The sequence below is a fragment of the Pan troglodytes genome, chromosome 8 (genome assembly GCF_028858775.2).
Source record: "Pan troglodytes isolate AG18354 chromosome 8, NHGRI_mPanTro3-v2.0_pri, whole genome shotgun sequence".
Lineage (NCBI taxonomy): Eukaryota > Metazoa > Chordata > Mammalia > Primates > Hominidae > Pan > Pan troglodytes.
Genome location: NC_072406.2, coordinates 114,189,598 through 114,211,542, shown reverse-complemented (window position 1 = coordinate 114,211,542; position 21,945 = coordinate 114,189,598). Strand labels below are relative to the sequence as shown.

The 21,945-nt window shown below is 48.4% G+C and overlaps 1 protein-coding gene across 9 annotated transcripts in view; it reads left to right on the top strand.

Moving 5' to 3' along the window:
- The window catches only part of LDB1 (LIM domain binding 1), a 33,130-nt gene extending 11,506 nt beyond the window's left edge, over positions 1-21,624 (top strand). For 5 of the 9 annotated variants that reach the window (XM_016919190.3, XM_016919189.4, XM_063781105.1 and 2 more), the window contains exon 11: positions 393-2,209. In XM_016919190.3, the coding sequence (XP_016774679.1) occupies positions 393-623 (231 nt within the window). In that variant the 3' untranslated portion in view covers positions 624-2,209. Of the gene's footprint in view, positions 1-392; positions 2,210-3,611; positions 3,677-6,413 lie in introns of those variants that run through there. The other 4 variants (XR_008537471.2, XR_010146692.1, XR_010146693.1 and 1 more) reach the window with 3 other exon arrangements.
- The last annotated feature ends 321 nt before the right edge of the window (positions 21,625-21,945 follow it).

Below are 21,945 nucleotides of genomic sequence, written 5' to 3'. Positions count from 1 at the left end.
CAGACTGGAGTGTTTGCAGATCCAGAATACATACCCTTGCACATGCACACACTGCCCTCCCTCATGTTTTTGATATGCTCCCTTTCTTACATGTGGACAGAAGTTGAGGAGTCCCCTAAAATTTTGGGGAGATGGGCTAGGGAGCTAGGGGAGTAGAGTGACTTCTAGAATGTAATGGATATGGGCTAAAGGCTTTGATGCTCTGGTGTTCTTCAGTAGGAAGGATTCCAGGAGCTGAGGGTGTCAGGAGTTGGGGTTTTAAATTCGGGTATGAGGAGGGGGTGGGGACTCTTGAGCTTCCAGGGTGGGTACTGGGGCTCTGGGGGTATCTGCCGCCCTGGGCCGGGCGAGCCCTTGCCCCGATTATGTTTGGGGACCTCCGCCACTCTCAGGATGTGATGGTGGTGGGGGAGCCCACCCTGATGGGCGGGGAGTTCGGGGACGAGGACGAGAGGCTCATCACCCGGCTGGAGAACACCCAGTTTGACGCAGCCAACGGCATTGACGACGAGGACAGCTTTAACAACTCCCCTGCACTGGGCGCCAACAGCCCCTGGAACAGCAAGCCTCCGTCCAGCCAAGAAAGCAAATCGGAGAACCCCACGTCACAGGCCTCCCAGTAAAAGGCCCTGCTGTGGCCACCCAGTGCTCTGCCTACCTGCCCCACCCCTCGCAGCCCCAGGGAGCAGAAGACAGAATGAAGAGACTGAGCATCTAAAATGGGCAGCCTCCATCCACCCGCTTCAGGGAGGAACTGGACTCGCTGGGGGCAGGTGCCAAGATTTGCCCCCCCAGTGGCCCTGGGCTGGGCCTGGCCTCTACAGAGCCTTTTAGGGGGAGGGGGTACTCATGTGGATGCCTACTTGGAACCTGGGCCTCTGAGACATGTCCTGACCACCCCCCAGGGCATTTGCCTCCATCTTCACCCCAGATTGTGGGTTTCCCATCCCCCTGACTTTACCCCTTTCAAGCCTGGGGTTGTCTATACCCACAGCCCTTAGGGACTTAAAGTTACGGGGCTTGGTTGAATGCCCCTTCCCCTAGGCAGCTGGTAACAGGGGTAAAGCTCTGGGCCCCTCCTCCCTGCTGCCACTTATCCCAGCTCCAAGTTTTTTAAAAAATAATATTATTAAAAATGTAAGTTAAAAAAAAAAAACACTCATGTCCCCCCCTCTTCCCCCTATTAAAAGTCCAGCTACCTCCCTACTCTTGGCAGATGGGGGCCTAGGGCCTAGGTGGGGGTGAGAGTGGGGGAGGGAGGTGTGCATACCATTTTATATGGTGTGAGAGCTTCAGACCAAGGAGACATTTCACCATCTCTCCCCCTTTCCTCTGGGGTGACTGCAGTTGAGGAAAGCATGCCATGGGGTAGGGGGACATTGGTGGCCACATTTTGGTGACAGACCCCTGCTGTTGTCTCTGTGTCCCCATTCTCTGGACTCTGGCCTGCCCTCCTAGTGCTTGTGACTCCCTCTCTTCCAGCCCCACCCCCATGGTATGTATATTCCTTACAAGTCCTCCACAAGAGCAGCTGTCTAGGATGCGGGGAGGGGAGGCTCCTTCCCTTAGGGAGCGTGGAGAGAAGGGAGCAGCCTTGTTGCTGTATTTTTGGTTTTGTTTCAGTTGGGCAGGCATGGGATGGGAGAGGGGCTCAGCCACTTTCCTCCAGAATCTTCCCTCAGCCCCTCCAACTGCATATGTAATCGTACTCTGTCTTTCATAGAGGGGAAGGAGCCACAGATGACATCCCAGTTCTAAGCCCACCAGGGAGAAACAGGCCTCTGTCCCCATAGGTGAGGTAGAGGTAGAGGGTCTTCACCTGCCAGTATCCCCTGCCGCTCCTTCCTCACAGAAGGAAGGAGGAGGAGGCAGCCGGGATCCTCGGCTCTGCCAGGGTGCAGCCAGGAGCAGGGTTTCACGCAGCTGGTCCAGCTCTGTGGCTTTGCTGCCTTTTCCTGTGGCCAGTCCCAGGAAGTGCTAACACCACCTCTCTCCCCACTCTTCCCTCTGGATTCTGGGGTCCCCCGCACCGTATTTCCTCCACTCCAGCTGCCACTTTTGGAAAGGTATTGAGTCAGGAGCTGAGGGAAGGGGTGAGGAAGGTGGACATCCCACCCCAACTGTAATGCCTTTTTTTTTTTTTTTTTTTTTTTTTTTTTGGGCCATTTGAGTCATGTATGGTACCAATCAATAAAGAGACTTTTCGGTTTGAGAGTGTCCTGGTTGGTCATTGATGCCTAATAATGACTCAGTCCAAGGCAATCTTTTCCCCATCCTTGCAGTTCCTAAGACTATGAATTGGATCCCTTCACTCACCTCACATTTCCCCTCACTCTTTTGAAGTTGTTTCCCTGAATTACACTTCTCCTTCACCCAAGACCCTAAAGTTTGTTCCCAGATGTCCCAGCCTGGCCCTATCTCCCTCAAAAGTTGAGGGAGAGTTGGCTTTCTCAGTCTGCTCCCCACCTCTCACCCCAGGACTGTTGCTTCTCACCCTTAGCTGTCATGGGGCAGCCAGACAGGTGGCCCTCCTGGGGCAGGTTCCTGGGATAGACTGCCTTGGGTTATGCCGTTGAGGGAGGAGTGGGAGAGGGGACTTGGCCCAGGAGGGGGCTTGGGTTAGATGGTCTTGGGGTACTTAGAGTACCTGGGAGACTCCTACCCCTACCCAGCCCCCAGTCTACTAGCCTGGCTGATGTTGGTTGGTTAGTTGGTTTATTTATTTTGAGATGGAGTCTTGCTCCATTACCCAGGCTGGAGGGCAGTGGCATGATCTCAGCTCACTGCAACCTCCACTTCCTGGGTTCAAGTGATTCTCCTGCCTCAGCCTTCCAAGTAGCTGGGATTACAGGTGCCCACCACTATGCCTGGCTAATTTTTGTATTTTTTTTTTTTTTTTTTTTTTTAGTAGAGATAGTGTTTCACCATGTTGGCCAGGCTGGTTTCAAACTCTTGAACTCAGGTGATCCACCCGCCTTGGCCTCTCAAAGTACTAGGATTATAGGCGTGGTCCACTCTGCCCGGTCAGCAGCTGAGGTCTAAATTAGTCTACCCTGGTGCTAAGGTCCCTGGGTGGGGGATTAAGAGAGTAGCAGGATTGTCTCCTTGCTAACTTCGGGTGACGACGCTGACGGAGGAAGACACAGTTCAGTTGCTAGTGGGTAGCTTGAAGCTCTATGGGAGGATGGGAGGATAAATAGGGCACTTTTCAGACCCCTTTCCAGGTAGTTAACTCTCCAAGTCCCCTCTTCACCATTAAAGACTGGGAAGATATGGAGACCCCGCTGTGGATTGGAGGTGGGGTCTTAGTGCCCATAAAGCTCCCTATCCAGTGTCCCTCTTTGTCATCCCAGGCAGGGGAAGCTGAGGCCTCAAACTGTTCCCCTCCTAAGTTCTCCCTGGACCTGAAATAAAGCCCGATAGACCTGCACCTGTACCCTCACCTCCCTAGCTGGTAGGAAGACACCAGAGGAAGGGACTGTATGACCTGTCCAATCTCCAATCTACAGTTATCTTGGCCGTGCCCTGCTGCCAGCCCAGCTTCTCATAACCCAGTGCCTCAGGACCCCAAGGAATGCTATTGCACCCCACCCCCAACTCTTCCTTTGTAGATCTGGCCAGCCTGAAGGACATTTACCAGCCAACTGCCACCAGCAACTCACCCTGAGAGTGCCAGGTAACATCTACAGTGGGTCTGTGTCTGGCACTGGGTGTACCTCTAGCCCATTAGCCTGAGTGTGTGTGTATGTATGTGCTGCTGAGCTAGGGAGGGCCTGGATCTGTTTATATGTGCAGGTAAGGGAGTGTATACATGTGTTTGTATGTGGGCATGTATATGCATATGTTCATGTATGTGTCTTTTGGTTAATTAATTCAAATATTATTCATTGAGCCCTCTTTAGGTACTAGGCCCATTCTAGGTGCTGGGGATATGATGTTGAACAAAGCAGAGAAGATGTGACTGCTGAGTGTGAGTGAAGGCTATAAATCCATAAATGAGGGTGTGTTGTTAAATGTGTGGCTTAGCAGTGCGACTGTGTTGAGTTATGGGGCTGCTGGGACAGTGGTTGTGTGACTCGGTTGGGTATTTGTAGGTTCACGTCTTGTATGTATATGTTTGTGTATGGAGGGAGATAGTCAAGGGAAAAGGTAGATTGCCAGGCCTGGACCCCATCCTACTTGGGAGCAGGGGGTAGGTCAGAGAAGCAGGAAAACACACTATTGAACTCAGGAAACACAGTGGCCAGCAACTTCCTCTGGAGCCCCATATCTGGCTCCTCCCCATTTGCCCCCAGGAACCCCTGGTGAAGAGGAATTACTGGGGTGAGGGAAGAGAGAGACCCTCCAAAACCCTCATGCCCTTTGTTTTCAGGTACATATGTGGGCCCAGTCCCAAGCCTTAGCACATTGCTGAAGAGCTTTGTGCTGCTGAGCTAGGGAGGGCCTGGATCTGTTTATATGTGCAGGTAAGGCAGTGTATAAGTGTGTTTGTATGTAGGCATGTATATGCATATGTTTACGTATGTGTCTGTTGGTGAATTAATTCATTCGGATAGTCTGACCATGTACCCCAACCAGGGCTTCTGAATCCACAGAGGTCTGAACCCAACCCCAAACCTCTGTCCCTCCTGGACTCCCAGCTCCTTCCTCATTTTTCCTGACCCGGTCTGATCTGATTCAGCCAGAGAGCTCCATCCCCTTTCCTAGGAACCTACTGTAGTCTGGTGCAACTTCCAACCCCTCTTTTATACCCTTAGCCCAGTCCAGCCTGACTTCTTTTTTTTTTTTTAAGATAGAGTCTTGCTGTGTCGCCCAGGCTGGAGTATAGTGGCATGATGTCGTCTCACTGCAACCTCTGCCTCCTAGTTCAAATGATTCTCATGCGTCCCAAGTAGCTGGGACTACAGGCACATGACACCATACCTGGCTAATTTTTTTATTTTTTATTTTTAGTAGCGACGTGGTTTCACCATGTCAGGAGTTCAAGACTAGCCTGGGCAATATAGTGAGACCTCATCTCTACTTTTTCTTTTTTAAGAGATGGAGTCTCGTTCTGTCGACCAGGCTGGAGTGCAGTGGCATGATCTCGGCTCACTGCAGCCTCCGCCTCCTGGGTTCAAGTGATTCTCCTGTCTCAGTCTCCCTAGTAGCTGAGACTACAGGTGCGCACCACCATGCCCAGCTAGTTTTTGTAATTTTAGTAGAGATGGGTTTTCACCATGTCAGCCAGGCTGGTCTTGAACCCTTGACCTTAAGTGATCTGCCTGCCTTGGCTTCCCAAAGTGCTGAGATTACAGACGTGAGTCACTCCACCCAACCGAGACCTCATCTCTAAAATAAATAAATAAGCTGAGTGTGGTGGTGCATCTATAGTCCCAGCTACTTGGGAGGCTGAGGTGGGAGAATTACTTGGGCCTGGGAAGTTGAGACAACAGTGAGTTGTGATTGCACCACTGTACTCTAGCCCAGGTGACAGAGCAAGACTCTCTGTCTCAAACAACAACAAAACAGGTGCAGTGGTTCAGAACGCCTGTACTCCCAACAATTTTGGAGGCCGAGGCAGGTTGATCACCTGAGGTCAGGAGTTCGAGACCAGTCTGGCCAACATGGTGAAACCCCATCTCTACCAAAGATACAAAAATTAGCTGGGCATGATCATGCACCTGAAGTCCCAGCTACTCGGGAGGCCGAGGCATGAGAATCACTTGAACCTGGGAGGCAGAGGTTGCAGTGAGCCAAGATTGTGCCACTGCACTCCAGCCTGAACAACAAAGTAACACTTTGTCTCAAATATAAATATATATATAGATAGAATATATATAGATAGAATATATATATATTGAATATATATATTGAATATATATATTGAATATATATATAGAGAGAGAGTATATATATATATATAGAGAGAGAGAGAGAGAGAGAGAGAGTCAGCAGCTCCCTAGTTTCATGATGGACTTCGAAGCCACTGGTTTAAGCTGGGCATAGTGGGACTGTGCCCATATAGGTCTGTGCCTATAGTCCCAGCTACTTGGCAGGTGGCAGGCTGAAGCAAGAGGATTGTTTGAGGCCAGGAGCTTGAGGCCACAGTGTGCTATGATAGCACCAAGGAATCGCCACTGCACTTCAGCCTGGGCAACATAGCAAGACCTTGGTCCCAGCTCCCTAGTACCCAGAATGTTTATAACGACTATGACTGTCATTCATGTGGCCACAGCCCCATTCACTCAGGGCCCAGCTCTGGGGCTCCTCCTAACCCCCACCCTAAGGTCATAGATGAAATGGATGGGAGACTACATACTCAACAGTTCTAAGCTGGGGAGTGTGGGAAGCTGAATGGGAATGGAAGCCGACTCACACTTCCAGATTCCTTCTTCAGCCTCAGGAGAGGCTCATTTTCCCACTGATTCCAGGACCCATTTCCAGAGGAAGCCAAACCCTGGATTACTTCCCTCCTTGCTGCTCCACCTCTATTCCACCAGCTCACCTCTACAAGAGGAGGACCTAGGGCCAGTCCCTGGAGAAAAGTCCCAAAGGAGCTTGGGGGAGAAAAATCTTCTCTCCATCACCCCCAACAACTGAGGCTGCCTGGAGGATGAGGTAGGCTAATTTCTCTCCCTTTCCTTTAACGGATTTCAGATGCACAGAACTAGATTAATCATAACCTTGGTTCATGACACACTCTCATCATTGTTCCATGCACAGCACACATTTACTTATAAGGCTATCATATGGGGCCAGGTGCGGTGGCTTACGCCTGTAATCCCAACATTTTGGGAAGCCAAGGCAGGTGAATCACCTGAGGTCAGGAGTTCAAGACCCGCCTGGCCAACATGGTGAAACCCTGTCTCTATGAAAAATACAAAAAAAATTTAGCTGGGCATGGTGGTGCATGCCTGTTAATTCCAGTTACTTGGGAGGCTGAGGCAGGAGAATCACTTGAGTCCGAGAGGTGGAGGTTACTGTGAGCGGAGATTGCACCATTGCACTCCAGCCTGGGCGACAGAGCGAGACTCCATTTCAAAAAAAGACTATAAGAAATAATCAACATGGGCCGGGCACGGTGGCTCATGCCTGTAATCCCAGCACTTTGGGAGACCAAGGCGGGCGGATCACAAGGTCAGGAGCTTGAGACCATCCTGGCTGACATGGTGAAACCCCATCTCTACTAAAAATACAAAAAATTAGCCAGGTATGGTGGCGGGTGCCTGTAGTCCCAGCTACTCGGGAGGCTGAGGCAGGAGAATGGCGTGAATCCAGGAGGCGGTGCTTGCAGTCAGCCGAGATTGCGCCACTGCACTCCAGCCTAGGCGACAGAGCAAGACTCCATCTCAAAAAAAAAAAAAAAGAAAAAAAAAGAAATAATCAGCATGAAAGCTAGGACCTTGGCAATAACTTGGCAATAAATCTAGCTATGTGTTCCATCTCTCAAGATATCCATCATTCTCTTGTTTTCCTTATATACACACACATATATATTTTATAAGACAGAGTTTCACTATGTTGCTCAGAATGTAGTGCTGTAGCTATTCACAGACCCAATCATAGTGCACTGCAACCTCAAACTCCTAGACTCAAGCAATCGTCCTGCTTCAGCCTCCCAAGTAGCTGGGACTACATGCATAGCTGGGACTGTAGGTGGCACCACTACACCTGGCTCCTTTTCCATACTTACCAGCTGTATGTATTCCTGAAAATTTATAAGAATTTTTAGCTGGGAGCGGTGGCTCACACCTGTAATCCCAGCACTTTGGAAGGTCGAGGCGGGTGGATCACCTGAGGTCAGGAGTTCAAGACCAGCTTGACCAACATGGTGAAACCCTGTCTCTACTAAAAATACAAAAATTGGCCGGGCGTGGTGGCTCACGCCTATAATCCCAGCACTTTGGGAGGCCGAGGCGGGCGGATCACGAGGTCAGGAGATTGAGACCATCCTGGCTAATGCGGTGAAACCGCGTCTCCACTAAAAATACAAAAAATTAGCTGGGTGTGGTGGTGGGCACCTGTAGTCCCAGCTACTTGGGAGGCTGAGGCAGGAGAATGGCAGGTGAACCCAGGAGGTGGAGCTTGCAGTGAGCCGAGATGGCACCACTGCACTCCAGCGTGGGCGACAGAGCGAGACTCCGTCTCAAAAAAAAAAAAAAAAAAATTAGCTGGGCATGGTGGCAGGCACATGTAATCCCAGCTACTTGGGATTACTCCATCTCAGAAAAAAAAAATTTTTTTTAAGTTTAGTTATTTTTTACATTATTATAAGGGAGTATTGCTGTATGTAATTTTTGGTGGCTTATTATATTGTATTAACAAGATTTATATTGTTACATATTGCTTACAGTTTACTCATTTTGGGAACTATATAATATTCCATTTTGTGACTCTACCCAGTTATTCATTCTCCTGTCACTGGACATTTGGGTTGTTTCTAGGTTTTGGCTATTGTGAAGAGTATTTCCATAATTTTACTTCCATCTCCTACTGTAAATGTGCAGTTTTTCCTGGTTATATGTTTAGTAGTAGTCTCTGCAAACTCATGTTCCCACCTCTGAAGCCTAAGCTTGAGTGCTTTTACTATGGAAGTTCTAGGGTTAACTCAAATTAAAATTTTAACATTTATTGAGTCCCTGCTATATAAACTCTACTCGGCTCATTCATCCATTCGGTCAACCAAGCTAAATTTAGTGAGCATGTACAAAATGCCTGGAACTGGAGACAGAACAGTGAATAAGACAATATGGCATATTACACAATTGGGTGGAGAAATAGATATTACAACAAATGGGGGCAGGCACAGTGGCTCACGTCTGTTATCCCAGCACTTTGGGAGGCCGAGGTGGGTGGATCACTTGAGGTCAGGAGTTTGAGACCAGCCTGGCTAATATGGTGAAACACTATCTCTATGAAAAATAAAAAATTAGCCGGGTGTGGTGGCACACACCTAATCCCAGCTACTCTGGAGGTTGAGGCATGAGAATCACTTGAACCTGGGAGGCAGAGTTTGCAGTGAGCAGTGATCACGCCACTGCACTTCAGCCTGGGCAACAGAGCAAGACTCCGTCTCAAAAATAAAAAAATAAAATAAACAAATGGCCACATACATACACATACGCAGTGACAATTTTTTTTTTTTTTTTTGAGACAGGCTCTCACTCTGTTGCCCAGGCTGTAGTGCAGTAGTGCAATCATGGTTTGTGGCAGACTTAACCTCCCGGGCTCAATCAATTCTCCTATCTCAGCCTCCAGAGTAGCTGGGACCACAGGCATGCACCACCATGCCTGGCTAATATTTGTATGCTTTTACAGAGACAGGGTTTTGCCATGTTGCCCAGGTTGGTCTCAAACTCCTGGGCTCAAGCCATCCTCCCTCCTCGGCTTCTCAAAGTGCTGGGATTACAGGGGAGAGCCACTGTACCCAGCTGACAATTTATGATATAACCAAATAGTGTAGGATAAACATATAACAGGGAGACCTTATTTAATCTGGTGTGTTAAGGAAAGCCTCTCTGAGGGAATATTTCAGCGGAGACTTGAAGGATGAGGAAGACTTAGTCAAGTAAAGAGTATGGGGAATAGGATTTCAGGTATAGGAAACACACTCTGATGCTGGGGAGTGCTTGCTGGGTTAGATTAGAAGAAGGCCAGCTGCAGTGGCTCACACCTGTAATCCCAGCACTTTGGGAGACTGAGGTGGGTGGATCACTTGGGGTCAGGAGTTCAAGACCAGCCTGGTCAACATGGTGAAACCCTGTCTCTACTAAAAATACCAAAAAAAAATTAGCCAGGTGTGGTGTGCATGCCTGTAGTCCCAGCTGCTCAGGAGGCTGAGGCACAAGAATTGCTTGAACCTGGGAGGCAGAGGTTGCAGTGAGCGAGGATCATGGCACTACACTCCAGCCTGGGCGACTAAGTGGGACTCCATCTCAAAAAAAAAAAAAGAGCCTGGGCGAGGTGGCTCATGCCTGTAATCCCAGCACTTTGGGAGGCCGAGGCGGGCAGATCACCTGAGGTCAGGAGTTCAAGACCAGCCCAGCCAACATAGCGAAACCCCATCTCTACTAAAAAATACAAAAATTAGCTGTGCGTGGTGGCGGCCGCCTGTAGTCCCAGCTACTCGGGAGGCTGAGGCAGGAGAATCGCTTGAACCCAGGAGGTGGAAGTTGCAGTGAGCTGAGATCATGCCACTGCATGGTGAAAGAGCGAGACTCCATCTCAAAGAAAAAAAAAAAAAAGGCAGGGCACAGTGGCTCATGCCTGTAATCCCAACACTTTGGGAGGCCGAGGCGGGCGGATCACGAGCTCAGGAGATCAAGACCATCCTGGCTAACACAGTGAAACCCCGTCTCTACTAAAAACACAAAAAATTAGCTGGGCATGGTGGCGGGCGCCTGTAGTCCCAGCTACTCTGGAGGCTGAGGCAGGAGAATGGCGTGAACCTGGGAGGCGGAGCTTGCAGTGAGCCAACATTATGCCACTGCACTCCAGTCTGGGCGACAGAGTGAGACTCCGTCTCAAAAAAAAAAAAAAAGATTAGAAGAAAACCAGTGGGTTCTGAACAAGGGCAAATGGTAGCAGGAGGGAGAAGCTGGAGCCAGACTGGACAAGGCTGCCGTGTTGATGATTATTATAATGATAGCGTTTAACATTCATTCTGCACCAGCTACTGTGAGAAACCCTTTAAGTCAATTTTCTCATTAAAAACTGACCAGCCAAGCGAGGTGGCTCACGCCTGTAATCCCAGCACTTTGGGAGTCCAAGGCGGGCAGATCACAAGGTCAGGAGTTCGAGACCAGTTTGGCCAACATGGTGAAACCCTGTCTCTACTAAAAAAATACAAAAATTAGCTGGGCATGGTGGCATGTGCCTGTAATCCCAGCTACTCGGGAGGCTGAGGCAGGAGAATTGCTTGAAAGTGGGAGGTGGAGGTTGCAGTGAGCCGAGATCGCACCACTGCACTCCAGCCTGGGCAACACAGCAAGACTCTATCTCAAAAAACAAAACAAAACAAACAAAAAAAAACTGACCACATTGGCCAGGCGCGGTGGCGCACGCCTGTAATCCCAGCACTTTGGGAGGCTGAGGCAGGCAGATCACCAGGTCAGGAGTTCAAGACCAGCCTGGCCAACATAGTGAAACCCTGTCTCTACTAAAAATACAAAAATAAGCCGGGCGTGGTGGCGGGCGCCTGTAGTCCCAGCTACTTGGGAGGCTGAGGCAGGAGAATCGCTTGAACCCGGGAGGCAGAGGTTGCAGTGAGCGGAGATCGTGCCACTGCACTCCAGCCTGGGCAACACAGCAAGACTCTGTCTCAAAACAACAACAACAAACAAAAAAAAACCTGACCATACTGTATGATGTAGGTACTGGGGGAATTGGTTCCAGAATGGATATCAAAACCCACGGATGCTTAAGTCCCTTATATAAGATGGTATAGTCTTTGCATATGACCTATGCATATCCTCCCATATACTTTAAATCATCTCAAGATTACTTATAATACTTAATACAATGTAAATGCTATATAAATAATTGTTATATTGTTTAGAGAATAATGACAAGGAAAAATCTCTGTACATGTTCAGTGCAGATGCAACCATCCTTTTAGGGGGAATTTTTTTTTCTTATCTTTTTCTATAATGATGTTGACATCATATTTTTGGAATATTTTCCATCCGTGGTCAGTTGAATCCACAAATGCAGAACCTGAACATATATATGGAGGACCAATTAGCTCCCATTTTATTTATCTTTATTTTTATTTATTTTTTATTATTTTATTTATTTATTTATTTATTTATTTATTTATTTATTTATTTATTTTGATTCAGAGTCTCACTCTGTTGCCCAGGCTGGGCTGCAGTGGCGCGATCTTGGCTCACTGTAAGCTCCACCTCCCAGGTTCACGCCATTCTCCTGCCTCAGCCTCCCGAGTAGCTGGGACTACAAGCGCCCACCACCACACCCGGCTAATTTTTCTTTGTATTTTTAGTAGAGACGGGGTTTCACCGTGTTAGCCAGGATGGTCTCAATCTCCTGACCTCATGATCCGCTTGCCTCGGCCTCCCAAAGTGCTGGGATTACAGGCGTGAGCCACCGCACCTGGCCACTAGCCTGGCCTATTTTTTATTTTTATTTATATATTTTGTGAGACAGGGTCTCACTGTCACCCAGGCTGGAGTGCAATGATGCTATCATATCTCATCTCAGCCATGAACTCCTGGGTTCAAAGGATTCCACGCCTCAGCCTTTCAAATAGCTAGGACTAAAGGCATGCACTACTATGCCCAGCTGTCTCCCATTTTATTTACCTAGGAGGAAACTAAGGAACAGAGAGGTCAAGCAGCTTGCCCAAGGTCACAGAGCCAGCAAGGATTTTGAATTTCATCCAAATGTAATGGGTTGTCACCAAAGGATCTAATGCAGGTCATGTTTAAGAGCTGGTCCCTGCCTTCCAGAAAAGAGAGAAAGGGCCGGGTGTGGTGGCTCACACCTGTACTCCCAGCACTTTCGGAGGCCGAGGCGGGTGGATCACCTGAGGTCAGGAGTTCAAGACCAGCCTGGCCAATGAAGTTTAGACTTAATTTTATAGAGAGTGGAAAACCACCAAAAGTTTTTCAACAGAGAAGTGACCTACTCAGATCTGTTATTTTTTTTATTTTTTTATTTTTTTTAAATAAGGTTAGTTTGATGTGGTGTGTAGAACTGGAGAGGGGAAACTAATTAGGAGGCTATGAGGTCCATGCTGCTAGTAATGTAGAAAACCCAAACCAAACCACACAAAAAGATCCTAACTTATAAAATAAAACAAATACAAGATTAAAGAATTAGTCCGGGTGTGGTGGCTCACGCCTGTAATCCCAGCACTTTGGGAGGCCGAGGTGGGTGGATCACCTGAGGTCAGCAGTTCAAAACCTGAGGTCAGGAGTTCAAGCCTGGCCAACATGGTGAAACCCTGTCTCTACTAAAAATACAAAAAAAAAACTAGCCAGGTGTGGTAGCAGGTACCTGTAATCCCAGCTACGGGAGGCTGAGGCAGGAGAATTGCTTGACCTGGGAGGCTGAGGTTGTAGTAAGCTGAGATAGTGCCACTGCACTCCAGCCTGGGTGACAGAGAAGACTCCATCAAAAAAGAAAAAAAAAAAAAGAAAAACAAGATTAAAGAATTAAATGTAAGTAAATAAAGTTAGAAGAAAATGAGATTAAATAGTATTCATCAGCCTTGTAGGAATATGTGTGTGGGTGATAAACTTGCAAGCTTAAATACTATAGAAGAAATCAAAAGAGAGTAAATTTTATCCCAATTAAAAAAAAAAAAAGGAAAGAATTTTGTATCTTTAGTAGAGATGGGGTTTCACTGTGTTAGCCAGGATGGTCTCGATCTGCTGACCTCGTGATCCGCCTGTCTCAGCCTCCCAAAGTGCTGGGATTACAGGCGTCAGCCACCGTGCCCGGCCCTATAGTTATCCTTTCATCAATTGATGGACATTTGTGTTACTTCCACTTTTTTGCTGTTATGAAATAGGCTGCTAGGTCAGGTGCAGTGGCTAGTGCCTGTAATGCCAGCACTTTGGAAGGCTGAGACAGGCAGATTACTTGAGACCAAGGAGATGGAGGTTGCGGTGAGCCGAGATCACACCATTGCACTCGAGCCTGGGCAACAAGAGTGAAACTCCATCTCAAAAAAAAAAAAAAAAAAATCATACAAAGTGGCTTCAATTCTGTTAAAACTTGTGTGATAGGAAAAGGTGGATGGGTGGTAATAAGAAGATTGGTGGTAACAAGAAGATTGGGCTCTAGGCTGGGCGCGGTGGCTCACACCTGTAATCCCAGCACTTTCGGAGGCCAAGGTGGGCGGATCATGAGGTCAAGAGATCGAGACCATCCTGGCCAACATGGTGAAACCCCGTCTCTACTAAAAACACAAAAATTAGCTGGACGTGGTGGTGCCTGCCTATAGTCCCAGCTACTCCGGAGGCTGAGGCAGGGGAATCGCTTGAATCCGGGAGGCGGAGGTTGCAGTGAGCTGAGATGGCGCCACTGTACTCCAGCCTGGCAACAGAGCGAGACTCCATCTCAAAAAAAAAGAGGATTGGGCTCTAGTTGGATTTTTGCCTATTTGTCAAGCTTCCTTTAATGCACTCATGCTACCTTTTTAAATATCATATTTGTCTGGGTGAAGTGGCTCACGCCTGTAATCCCAGAATTTGGAAGGTGGAGGTGGGCAGATCACTTGAGGCTAGGAGTTGGAGACCAGCCTGGCCAACATGGTGAAACCCCATCCCTACTAAAAAAAAATTAAATTAGCCTGGTGTGGTGGCACGCACCTGTAATCCCAGCTATTCAGGAGGCTGAGGCAAGAGAATGGCTTAAACCCAGGAGGTGGAGGTTGCAGTGAGCTGAGATTGTACCACTGCACTCCAGCCTGGCCGACAGAGTGAGACTCCATCTCAATAAATAAATAAATACAATAAATATCATTTTTCCTTTTACTTTTTTTTTTCTTCGTCAGGGTCTTTTTCTGTCACCCAGGCTGGAGTGTAGTGGCACAATCACAGTTCACTGCAGCCTTGACCTCCCAGGCTCAATCAGTCCTCCAGCCTCGGCCTCCCTAGCAGCTGGAACTACAGGTGTAAGCCACCACACTTGGCTAATATATGTAAAATAGAGATGGGATCTCATTATGTTGCCCAAGCTGGCCTTGAACTCCTGGGCTGAAGCGATCCTCCTGCCTTGGCCTCCCAAAGTGCTGGGATTACAGGCATGAGCCACCGCTCCTGGCCCAGGCCATCTTTATAGTAACAAATAATAACCATAAAAGACCAAGAATCCTGATCGGGCCAGGCGCAGTGGCTCATGCCTGTAATCCCAGCACTTTAAGAGGCTGAAGTGCGTGGATCACTTGAGGTCAGGAGTTCGAGACCAGCCTGGCCAACAAGGTGAAACCTCGCCTCTACTAAAAATACAAAAATTAGCTGGGCGTGGTGGCATGAACCTGTAATCCCAGCTACTCAGAAGGCTGAGGTAGGAGAATCACTTGAACCTAGGAGGCAGAGGTTGCAGTGAGCCGAGATAGGGCCACTGCACTCCTGCCTGGCGACAGAGCAAGACTCCAACTCCATCTCAAAAAAAAAAGAATCCTGATAGGAAGTAAAAAAAGACCTGAATTAGGGCATTTGTGTTGGGCCTGGGGAAGAAAGGAGAGGAATGGATACAATTCTATTCCTTACTGAGTCATAGGTGGTGAGTGGTGGGAAGGATGGATGGCAATGCTGATGTTTGAAGGAACTGGAAGGATGCCAGTGCCATGAACTCAAATGGGGATCCCCAGAGGAATCACAGCACTGTGGTTCAGAGGACAGGCTCCTGCAATAGACACCCCTATTTTGAATCCTTGCCCAACCGGGATTATAGACGGCTAACCCTGAGCAAGTTATTTAACCTCTTTGACCTTACTTCCTTCTGTCTAAAGTGGAGATAATAATAGCATTTGTTTTAGAGGGTTGTTAGGAGGATGAACTGATATAGAGAATTTAGAAAGTGTCTGGCACAGAATAAACTTTCGATAAAAATTAGGTATTGTGATACGCCCAGCAGCCCTGGGAGATCTGGGGCTAGGACTTCTCTGTCCCCAGCCACCTATCAGACAAAAAATAGTTCCTCTACCTTTCCTGGGTCAGCCAGTTCACTGCCAGGAGGTGACCCCAGGGGATGCTCTAAAACCCACAGGAGTGAGAGTAGATGGAAGCCTGAAGTGGGACAGGTGGGAGGACTGGAGGCAGGAAGAATCAGGAATGGGATGGAGTTATGATTTAGGAAATTGCAAGTTAGGTAGGCCAGGCTAGCAGTAAAGCAGAGATGCCCTGAAGCACCCCATTGAAGCCCTCCTATTCCATGTCAGTATACCAAGATACAACCTGGCATGAAGATGGGGTGCAGGAGGGGCTGTCCTTTGCCTAATAGGTGCTGGCTAATTGGGTACATTCTTCCTCCTCCTCCACCTGGACCTAGACTTACTGAGAGAATAAACCACAAGGAGAGGACTGGGTGCAGTGGCTCATGCCTGTAATCCCAGCACTTTGGGAGGCTGAGGCGGGAGGATCACTTGAGCCCAGGAGTTTGAGACCAGGCTAGGCAATATGGCGAGGCCTCATCTCCACTTAAAAAAATTAATAATAATAACGAATGTGGTAAATGACTAGGTCATCATCTCTTCTATCATTCATTCCCAAATCTTCCAACATGGTTTTGATAGTCACGGATTGTTTGGCAATTTCCACCTCAACTTCAAATATCTCTCCATCAGAACTCTGCACCTTAATTGAAGGCACGCTGTTTGGTCCCAAGGAGACTGGCCAGCTTGAGGTGGCATCAACACAGAAGACAAAGGCAGAGGACAAGGCTACTTGAAGGCCAGTTTTTCTAACTCTATTTTACACAGGAGGAAATGGAGGCTCAGAGGTTAAACGACTGAGAAAATGTCACAAAATAAAGCAGAATTATAATGTACAAAGAGATTAGGTTCTAATGTCAATACATAGGTCAAAAATGGAATATTTTCAAAACAAACCATGGCAATTTCTTAAATCATCCATAAAATAAAGTAGAGCTGGCCTCTCAATAAATCCAACTCAGTCTGGTTTTTGTCCATCATTGGAACAAATTGCTCGTTTCAGTGGTTGAGCACCAGATTTGAAGTTGGCTTGCATTAAGGGTCCATGTTATGTAAAAAATGCTCGAATCACTAAACTCACACTTAGTGTCTCTGAGATGCTGTCTCCCTTCTTACCCTGCCAGCTGTTTACAACGAAATTGCCCTTTACTGAATGCACATAGCTATCCTGGCCCTGAGTTAAATGTGCCAGTGATGTGACTCCATTGTGGTTAAAGTGAGATTTAAACCTAAAAGCTGTGCCTCCCTCCCAAGCATTTATTTTTCTAGCTAGAGGGTCCTGAATATGTCAGTGTGGGCTTCAAACTGCTCTTTACTGAGCCTGCTTTGGGTTGCTCCCCACGACCCCTACCCCATCCACTCCCTGAAACCATCCTCATGGAGCCAGTCTTGTTGAGGCCCTTCTTGACTGCTTACTCCAACTCAGCTTGAACAAGCATCCCAGCGTGAACTTTTTTTTTTTTTTGTGACAGAGTCTCACTCTGTCGCCCAGGCTGGAGTGCAATGGTGCAATCTAGGCTCACTGCAACCTCCACTTCCCAGGTTCAAGCTATTCTCCTGCCTCAGCCTCCCTAGTAGCTGGGACTACAGGCACCTGTCACCACACCCGGCTAATTTTTTTGTATTTTTAGTAGAGACAGGGTTTCACCATGTTGGCCAGGCTGGTCTGGAACTCCTGATCTCAAGTGATCTGCCCGCCTTGGCCTCTAAAGTGCCGGGATTACAGGCATGAGCCACCGTGCCCGGCCCAGCATGAACTTTTGAGGCCCATGGAGGACAATCCCATCTGTTGATCCTCGGTGAGGGCTAAAGTCTGGGGGAGACAGGATAAAGATGAACCATCAGAGAGCACCACCCTTTCCGGTCCCACTGAAGACTAGTTCCACCTCACCCAGCAGGTTGGATTGGATTTTTCTGATGGGCTTCCATCCAAAGATAGTGTTTGTATACTAGGAGTAAGGGAAAGTTTGAAAGGAGAGGTTTTCTGCCCAGAAATAATCCCCTAGGGAGAAGGGATAGAGAAATGAGATTGGGTGGGCTGGGGTCTGGTTCCTGGGACTGTGAAGCCTAGAATCTGACACTCCTGCGGGTGTGAACCCAGGCGCTCTGGGAGACCGGGATTCTGGAATGGGGGTATGAGTAGAGCTGAGCTGGGGGAAAAGAGGGAAATTCCCAGGGGTGGAGGAAGAGTCAAGTCCCCCTCTACACCTAGAGGATGAACTTAAGGAAGGAGTGAAGGTCATATGTGTTGTTCCTGAGGAAAAGGCCGCTGTAGAAAATGGCCTCATACAGCTCCCCATTGCTTATGAAGCAGCAGATGTTCCAGTCTATGGGGAAATAAGGCAGGAGGGAGGGGCTTAGGGAACTCAAGGCTGGGTCAGAATGGGGAGAAGAGTCAGGAGAGGAAAATGGGGTAAGGGACAAGTGAAGGGTGGGAAGTTAGGAGAGGATGATGGAGGTGAAGGAGTCAAGGATGGGAGAGAGGAAAATGGAAGAGGGATCGGGGCAGATGAGAGAGGAGGCAGAGTATGGGCAGGATTGGATTTGGGGAGTACTGGGTAATGAAAGGGAATGGTTCTCAGAGGAATGGGGCAAGGATAGCCCAGGCGGGGAACAAGACTCACAAGGTATGGAGGGGTTACAGGTTAGGATCTTCCTGAGGAGACCAGAGGTGGCTCTTGGCCTGAGGGATCAGTTTTTAGAGAGGAGAGGTGGGCTCTGGGTAGGGGAAGGCTAACGTATAGCAGGAGCCCAGTCATGACCAGCAGGAAGCCAGCAAGAAGCAAGCAGGCAGGTGGTGCTGGGAAATGGGCTGAGGGAACACACAGCCCCTGCAGAACCTGCACAGGTAGCAGCCAGACAGCTGAGGCTGGACAGGAAGAGCAGCAGAGCAAAGGCTGGCCACAGTACCTCACGTCTATAATTTCAGCATTTTGAAAGGTGAGGCAGGAGGATCTCTTGAGCCCAGGAATTCAAGACAGCCTGGGCAACATAGTGAGACCTCATCTCTACAAAAAATAAATAAATAAATACATTGTTTTAATAAGCAGGGCAAGGGATGGGCACAGTGGCTCACGCCTGTAATCCCAGCACTTTGGGAGGCCGAGGCAGGCGGATCACCAGAGGTCAGGAGTTCGAGACCAGCCTGGCCAACATGGTGAAACCCCATCTCTACTAAAAATACAAAAATTAGCCGGGCGTGGTGGCATGCGCCTGTAATCCCAGCTACCCAGGAGGCTGAGGCAGGAGAATTGCTGGAACCCGGGACGCGGAGGCTGCAGTGAGCCGAAATCATGCCACTGCACTCCAGCCTGCGAGACAGAGCAAGACTCCATCTCAATAAATAAATAAATAAATAAATAAATAAATAAATAAATAAATAAGCAGAGCACAGTGGTGCATGCCTGTAGTCCCAGCTACTCTAGAGGCTGAGGTGGGAGGATCGCTTGAGCCCAGGAGGTCAAGGCTGCAGTGAGCCTTGATCACACCCTGCACTCCAGCTTGGGCAACAGAATGATACTTGTCTCAAAAAAAAAAAAAAAAGAAAGGCCGGCACGGTGGCTCACGCCTGTAATCCCAGCACTCTGGGAGGCTGAGGGGGGCAGATCACGAGGTCAGGAAATCGAGACCCTACTGGCTAACACGGTGAAACTCCGTCTCTACCAAAAATACAAAAAAAAGAAATTAGCCGGGCGTGGTGGTGGGCGCCTGTAGTCCCAGCTACTCGGGAGGCTGAAGCAGGAGAATGGCGTGAACCCGGGAGGCGGAGCTGCAGTGAGCCAAGATCGCGCCACTGCACTCCACCCTGGGCAACAGAGCGAGACTCCGTCTCAAAAAAAAAAAAAAAAAAAAAAAAAAAGAGCACTGGCCGGGCACGGTGGCTCACGCCTGTAATCCCAGCACTTTGGGAGGCCTAGGTGGGCTGATCACGAGGTCAGGAGATCGAGACCATCCTGGCCAACATGGTGAAACCCCGTCTCTACTAAAAATACAAAAAAAAATTAGCTGGGCATGGTGGTGGCGCCTGTAGTCCCAGCTACTTGGGAGGCTGAGGCAGGAGAATGGCGTGAACCGGAAAGGTGGAGCTTGCAGTGAGCCGAGATCACACCACTGCACTCCAGCCTGGACGACACAGCGAGACTCCGTCTCAAAAAAAAAAATAAAAAATTAAAAAATAAAAAAAGAGCACCAAAGGAACAATGAAGGCGAGCACCAAAGGAACAATGAAGGCAAACACCAGGCACATCAGCACATCAGGTAGCCAGCCTTATCTTTCAAGACCTGGGAGCGGCGCAGTGGGGAATGTTGTCTTGGGCTTCAGTTAGACATCTGGGTAACTGCTCATATGTCCTCCTTCCTGGGTGTGCAGGGTAGGGAGGGGAAGTGGCAGCCGTGGCCTCTAGAAGCCGGACCTGCAAACAGAGCTCTCCTTATCTTCTTGTAGATGTTCTACCTGTTCTCCTTGTTTTGTTTTTGGTTGCAGGGGTGGGGTGGCATTATGTTGCCCAAGCTGGTCTTGAACTACTGTCCTCAAAGGATTTTCCTGTCTTGGCCTCCCAAAGTGCTGGGATTACAGGAGTGAGCCACCACACCCAGCCTCACTTTGTTTTTTTTTTGTTATTGTTTTTGAAACAGGGTCTCACTCCATCACCAGGCTGGAGTCCAGCGGCACGTTCACAGCTCACTGCAGCCTGGACCTCCTGAGCTCAAGTGATCCTCCTACCTCAGCCTCCCAAGTAGCTGGGTCTACAGGCGTGTGCCACCATACCTGGCTAATTTTTGTATTTTTTTGTAGAGACGGAGTTTTGTCATGTTGCCCAGGCTGGTCCCCAATTCCTAGGCTCAAGAGATCCTCCCTCCTCAACCTACCAAAGTGCTGGGATTACAGGCATGAGCGATTGCGCTGGCCCTCTGCACATGACAAGGACGGCCCTCCTCCTTCTGAGGATAATAAGAATAAAGAAAAGCGAACAGATGATATCTCTGTTTGGGACCAGGAATTCCTGAAAGTTGACCAAGGAACACTTTTTGAATTTATTCTGGCTGCAAACTCCTGAGACATCAAAGGTTTGCTTGGTATTACATGCAAGACCATTGCCAATACTATCAAGGGGAAAGCTCCTGAGGAGATTTGCAAGAATTTCAACATCAAAAATGACATTACTGAAAAGCAGGAAGCCCAGGCACACAAAGAGAACCAGTGATGTGAAGAGAAGTCAGATGTTGCGCCTGACTCTGTAGCACTGTAAGGATTGTTTCAAATACGAGTTGCACTGCTGTTTATAATCATGAATATTAGACAAACAGTAGACAAATGCAACTGCAAATCAATTATACCAGCAGAATATTGTGCTCATTGCATGCATCGTTTGAATACAGATTCCAAACCTATGGCTGAGTTTCTTCCAGTGTGATAGAAAGTTCCTGTCTTCTTTGCTATACATAAAACTGAAATGTGGGTTCTCTAAAGAAAGTGGCATTTTGGGCTTTCCCCCTTTTTTATAAAGTGATGCCTGCCTAGTTTATTGTCCAGTTAACTTTAGTCACCTTTTTAAAAGTTGGCATTGTAGGCCGGGCGTGGTGGCTCACGCCTGTAATCCCAGCACTTTGGGAGGCCAAGGCCGGCTTATCACCTGAGCTCAGGAGTTTGAGACCAGGTGGGCTAACATGGTAAAACACCGTTTCTACTAAAAATACAAAAAATTAGCCAGGCGTGGTGGCATGCACCTGTAATCCCAGCTACACGGGAGGCTGAGGCAGGAGAATTGCTTGAACCTGGGAGGTGGAGGTTGCAGTGAGCCAAGATCACGCCATTGTACTCCAGCTTGGGCAACAAGAGCGAAACTCCATCTCAAAAAAAAAAAAAAAAGAAAAAAGTTGGCATTGTAAGTAAAACAACTTGCAAAACATTTTCTGAAATATAATTTAAAACAATTATCTTTTTTTTTTTTTTTTTTTTTGAGACAGAGTCTCGCTCTGTCACCCAGGCTGGAGTGCCGTGGTGCAATCTCTGCTCACTGCAAGCTCTGCCTCCCGAGTTCACGCCATTCTCCTGCCTCAGCCTCCTGAGTAGCTGGGACTACAGGCACCCGCCACTATGCCCGGCTAATTTTTGTATTTTTTTAGTAGAGACGGGGTTTCACCGCATTAGCCAAGATGGTCTCGATCTCCTGACCTCGTGATCCGCCCGCCTCAGCCTCCCAAAGTGCTGGGATTACGGGTGTGAGCCACCTGGCTTTTTTTTTTTTTTTTTCGAGACAGGGACTCACTCTGTCACTCAG